The sequence below is a fragment of the Chiloscyllium plagiosum genome, chromosome 19 (assembly GCF_004010195.1).
Source record: "Chiloscyllium plagiosum isolate BGI_BamShark_2017 chromosome 19, ASM401019v2, whole genome shotgun sequence".
NCBI lineage: Eukaryota > Metazoa > Chordata > Chondrichthyes > Orectolobiformes > Hemiscylliidae > Chiloscyllium > Chiloscyllium plagiosum.
Genome location: NC_057728.1, coordinates 12422972 through 12428971, shown reverse-complemented (window position 1 = coordinate 12428971; position 6000 = coordinate 12422972). Strand labels below are relative to the sequence as shown.

Below are 6000 nucleotides of genomic sequence, written 5' to 3'. Positions count from 1 at the left end.
TTGTCACTGGCCACTTGGGTGTTTTCCTATCTTCCTGGTGGTGGAAATTGAGTAAAGATTTGTGCACTTTGTGTCTTTCACTGTGTCGCACACCTGCGCACACACACCATGGGTGCTGGGGATAAAATAAGCACTACTGCACTTAGGTGGAAAAAAAAAATAAATAAATAGGGATACGGGCCCGGGTGTCCTTGGAGAAGGAGCACGCGGTGTCGACCAACACGCTGGAGTTGTTCAGGAAGAGGTGGGCGCCGCAGGGAGTGGAGTGCATCATTTCTCCCTCCAACTCTATTTTGATTTAGTCCCTACCCTCCCCCTCACTGTTTTGATCACACAGCATTGCCCTTTGATGTGAAGGGCAGTGTTTGTCACTGGCCACTTGGGTGTTTTCCTATCTTCCTGGTGGTGGAATTTGAATAAAGATTTGTGCACTTTGTGTCTTTCACTGTGTCTCACACCTGCACACACACACACCATGGGTGCTGGGGATAAAATAAGCACTACCGCACTTAGACGGTAGTGTGGGGGTTAAAAAGGAAAAAAAAGAAAAAAAAACAGGAGATTATCACACAGCACTGCCCTTTTAAAAAAAAATAGCAGTGTCCCCAAAAAAAAATTAAAAAAAAAATAAAAATAGAAAAGGGTTTAGAGGGATATGGGCAAAACATTGGCAAATGGCATTTTATCAACGTGGACGCATTTTCTTTGTGCTGAATAACTCTATAAGGAGACCAAAACTGCACAAAGTACTCCTGGTGCAGTCTAACCAAGCTCCTTCACAACTGAAGAAAGACTTCTCTACTCCTTACTCAAGTCTTGCGATAAAGGTTAACATTTCATTAGCCTTTCTAATTATTTCAAACACCTGAATGGTAGCCTTCAGTGACTTATCGACAAGAATTATTAGGTCCATCTGTACATTTACACTTTCCAGCTTCCTAAATGCTCAGATATACTCAGTATATCTGTTTCTTTGACTAAAGTAAATAACCTGACCATTTTCCACATAATATTCAAACTACCATGTTCTTGCCCACTCACTAAACCTGTCCAAATCCTCCAGGATTTACACCTTCGTCAAAACATACACTCTTGCTTAGCTTTGCGAACTTGGAAATATCATACTTGGTCCACACATACAAATCATTGATATATATTGTGAATAGATACTGTATACTGAGTTTGTCATGACACCCTTGCTTGTGTTCTCTATTTTCCTAATTATAAAGCTAAGGAATATGAATGCTCTATTAATTAATTGCTCAATGATTTGTGCACACATTTCCTGAGGTTGCCCCGCTTCTCTATTCCCTTTAGAACTGTACCTTTTTATTTACACTGTCTTTCCTTGTTCTTCCTATCAAAATGAAGCATATCACACTTCTCTGCATTAAAGCTGCTCCCCGTGTTTCCATCCATTGCCCCATCTTTTCTATGCCACCTTGAAGTCTATCACAGCCCTCCTCATAGTCCGGTTTTGTGTCAATTTGCAATAGTGTTCTGTATACCCTCGTCTAGGTCAGTAATATTTAATCAAAAAAAGCCTGAGTTGTAACACCAATCCTGAATAAACCCAAATACATACCCTCCATCAGTCTGAAAAACAACCGGACACAGTACTTAGTTGCCTGTCACTCAAGCAATTTTGCATCCATATTGCCTCTTTTACTCCATGGGCCAAACTTTGTTGCTAAACTTGTTATGTTACTGTCAAAAGGCATTTGATAAGTCTACATACACAATCATAGTAGCCTCAGCAACTGCCCTTTACCTTATCAAAGCAGACAAGCAATTAGCTCAACATGACTTTCCTTCAACAAATCCTTACTGCTTTTCCTTAATTTATCAACATTTGTCCAAGAGGCCGTTATTGTTACCCTGACTTATGTTTCTAAAAGCTTCCATACCACAGTGGTTAAACTAAATGCCATGTAGATGCTACATTTATGCTTGCAACTTTTTCTGAATATGGTTATGTAATATTTGGAATTCTAATGTACTCTGTCACCATTTTGCTTCCAGGGAGAATTGGACGTTTATGGCTAGTACCTCTATATTCCTACCCTACTTCCCCCAGTATCCTTGAATGAGAATCATTTATTCCTGATCATGTATCAACTTTAAGCCAAGTAGCCTAATCTCGAGTACTGCTGCTTCATCAATTTTTAGCATTTCCAAAACCTCTTCCACCATGACTTCGAAAGCACCTTCTTCCTTTGTAAAAACAGGTCCAAAGTACTTATTTAGCACTGGGTTCCTCTACCGAATAAGTCTGTCAGACTTTGATCCACTGCTGACAGACAGGAATTGAAAATTACTTTGAGTGCTGCTGTGTCGCTGTTGACTAACTACGACATCTAAATACTAAGAACTGTTAAACATGCAAATTAAGAGGGTATTAACATAGTGGTTACATACCTAAATTGGTAACTCAAAGGAGTAAACAGCAATCCAAATAGTGGTTTAATTCCCATCATAGCAGTTTGAGAATTTAAATTCAGTTAATTAAATAAATCTTCAATAAAAAGATCATACTCGTAATGGTGACTGTGAAGCTACCAGTCTGCCATTAAATTTGGTCCACTCATTTCTATCAGGGGAAGAAATCTGCTGTCCTTACTGATCTGGCATACATGCGACTCCAGACTCTCAGCAATATGGACTGACTCTTAATTGTCCTCTGAAGTGCAGCAAGCCATTTATTTGTGTTTAAGCAGGCAGTTCATCATTATATTTTTCAGGGCAATTTGGAATGGTCAATGGACGCTAGTCTTAACAGTGACACCCATATTGCATAAATGAAATTTAACAGGACCATCAATTTAAAATTTACATCTTAAGCTTCATGGAATAAAAAAAAATGTGCATTTATGTAGTACCTTTAATAGCCTTAGGACATGCCAAGGCATTTTTCAAATATTTCTTTTTTTGACATCATTTTGCAATGCAAGAAATGTGATAGTCAATTTGCACATAAAATCACACAAACATCAATGATGTAAACGGTCAGTTAATGTGCCCTTTTAGTAATGCACTGAAGAAACACAAAAAAGGCAAAACCTTTAACTGTCCTAAATTAGGACAAGTTTTGTAAAAATAAAATTAAAAACAATCCTTACCTGGCGAGAGACAGAATTGTTAGATTCTGTGATTGAAGACATAACATTGGCAGCACTTTTTTTGTGAACACTGTTCATACCAGGCATTTTGGTTATTTTGCTGGATCTACTGCTGGAACTAGAGTTTTTACGCTTTTTCCCTTCTGACTTGTCAAAAGGAAGGGACAGCGAAGACATAGCATTGTGTGCTGCTAGTGCATGGTCCCCTGCGTGGTGCACCAGGGAAGAAACAGACAGAGTGGGATCAATACTGCTCACAACCATGCTCATGTGTTTAATGGAGTCTGTTGAGCTGCCAGGCAAGGAAGTCCGTCCTGAGGAGTCTATTTTGGCACTAAGTGCGTTGGTTCCATTGTTCGTATTGTGCACAGACATTGCGCTGTAGGAAGATGTTGCAGGAAATGAATTCAATGTGGTGCCAGGGTTCAACACACAGTTCCTTTTGTGCGACCCTGAAAATGATGATGTTGAAGATGAGGTCTGTAATGATGATGTAAATGGGGAAGTAGCAGGTGGTGGTGGCGGAGGTGGTTTCTTCCTCTTATTACATGAGCCCTTGTCGCTGCGCGAAGATAAGTCCTTAACTTTGGAGGATCTGCTGGTTTTTGTTTTCAGTGGTTTACTGAGTGATGGGGAAGGTATGACCATGGGTACTGGTGATAACAACGAAGGGGCCTTGAACCCAGAGTCCATCAAATTAAACGCAGTTGCTGCCTGTGGAAAGGCAGCAGTGTATGACATGATGGAATTGGTATCCATTGCGGTCGCAAATCCTGCTGACGACAAAACTGGGGCTGTCATTACACAAGACGGAGTGATTGGTGAGCTTGAAGGAAGATAAGCTGCTGAAGGGCTGCTCAAAGGCTGTAGCACTGATGCAGAGAAAGTTGTGGTAATAGGTGCTGCAGGAGACAGCATCGGGCTGTCTGCGGCAGGAGGAATTTTCCTAAAGTTGTTTGAAAAGAGAATTAAAACAATGTTATTCTTAATATTCTACTTGAGATATACGCATTTCTAAAAATTAACCAACAATTGTGATGTAAAAGACAGAGCAGATTTTAAATTCATTTGCTGAAACTGGTCATTTATTTAAGCAGATCTGGAGAAGGGAAGGTTTTTCCTGTTTGTAATTTGTTGCAAAATCAGGAACACTTCCACAAAGCCATGTTTACAAGCCATAACTCAATGGAGTCTCCTGCATAAGGCAACAGAGCCTGATAGATGGTATAATTTTTGGGTTACCACTGTCTACGTCCAACTGAAGACACCTTGATGGGCTCAGAGGAGGAGCTCTCTTCAAAGATGGATCTGCATTTCAATTAAACATTATGCGTGATATAAGAAATTGAGGATCAACATCCAGTCTATTTGTTACAAGTTGCTCAATTGGTCTTGAAGTGCTTGTCCAACATTAACAGGGACAAACTTAGATCCAATAAAGGTTGACAACCCTCTTTGCCTGTCAAGCACATGATGACTTTTACCTTTTCTCTGTTGTCTCAAACGACCTAGGGAAAAACTGAAAGTCTCATGTCAGCACTTGAGAGCCCAGCCCTGACAGCCGCATTCTACCAGCAGCTCAATAGGAATGTGTTTGTTTACGGAGTTGAAGATGAATCCACAAATCCACTTAAGGAGTTCTTCTATTGGAAGAAGCACAGGTGTGGTGTTGAGATCACAGAAATTAAATATCAAAAAGTAAAACAAACATTTGAACTTGAATAATCTGTACAAGTCTAGTCACTACTGAAAACATCCAATAATAACGTGGTGTTATGCTTATGTGCAATCATTCTTCATTAAAGAACCAGAAAGAGGATTACTATATTAAGTCAAGGTGTACTTCAATACTGCAAGTGTATCCTCTAATCTTCTGAATTGTCAATCTAGTTAATATTCCGCCATTTCAGCCCTGCTTTTAACCTACACTAACTTCCTTCCTCCAGACAAAGTGTCTTACCTGCGACTCACAAGGTAAGATACCGACGTGAAAAGTCTTTGGGTAAACTTAGTTCATTCACTCGAAGATCCCGCTGTTATTCCATTACAGACTGAAGATTCCCCAAGCAATGGTTTATTTGAGAACTGATTAGAACTAGTTCAATAGACAACTGACCCATGAGCTTGAAAACACATTTTCACCAGAACTGGAATCAGCCTCGTTTCCTCTAGATTATTCAGCTATCCACATAAAATATGAAATATAACTTTCATGTTCAAAACTGTTCACACATTAACCTCGTAAACTAGGGTGAATATTGGACTCACTTCCACATCTGTGAATTTAGGTGTTTTTCTACCATTGAATTAAGTGCCAGTCGAAAACGGTCCCATCGTCTGTCAAAGACATAGAAACCTCTGCCCATCAAGCGACTCCCAAAAGTGCAATACTACAAAACAATGCAAAGCAATTATTTTAAACCATACATTTGAGATTGAAAAACATAAAACTCAAGTGTTGAAAACAAATCAGGAGCTTTTGAAGTAAAATATAACAACATACACCAAGTGGCCTTGGGTGGTGGCCAGAATATTGACAGTCCAGTTTTTCAGATTCCTCTGTACCATCCATTTCTCCTTCATCACTGGATAATCGACTTGCTAAATCTCCAATAATGGGCAATGGCAATTCCAATACTGTTGCACTGTTGGATGTAGTACCCATACTATTTAAGCTGCCAATAGATGAACCCCTGCTGAAAGCAATGGACAAATATTCTATTAATTTTAGGTTATATTTCAGGTCTTAAAACAACTACATTGTGGTGGAGGGTCTGATAACTGAAAATAAAAGGAACACAGAAATTACTGTGAAATTGCAATAGAGGAACAGATGGCTCAACCACCATGGCCTTTATTCTCTACATGAGCATCAGTTTTA

The 6000-nt window shown here is 39.5% G+C and overlaps 1 protein-coding gene across 12 annotated transcripts in view; it reads right to left on the bottom strand.

Moving 5' to 3' along the window:
- LOC122559522 (ataxin-7-like protein 1) overlaps nt 1-6000 on the bottom strand; it is a 244320-nt gene that overhangs the window by 24784 nt on the left and 213536 nt on the right. For 10 of the 12 annotated variants that reach the window (XM_043709110.1, XM_043709114.1, XM_043709116.1 and 7 more), the window contains 3 exons: nt 5623-5815; nt 5388-5509; nt 3120-4065 (listed from right to left, as the gene is read on the bottom strand). In XM_043709110.1, coding sequence (XP_043565045.1) covers nt 3120-4065; nt 5388-5509; nt 5623-5815 — 1261 coding nt within the window. The remainder of the gene's footprint in view (nt 1-3119; nt 4066-5387; nt 5510-5622; nt 5816-6000) is intronic. The other 2 variants (XM_043709111.1, XM_043709115.1) reach the window with 1 other exon arrangement.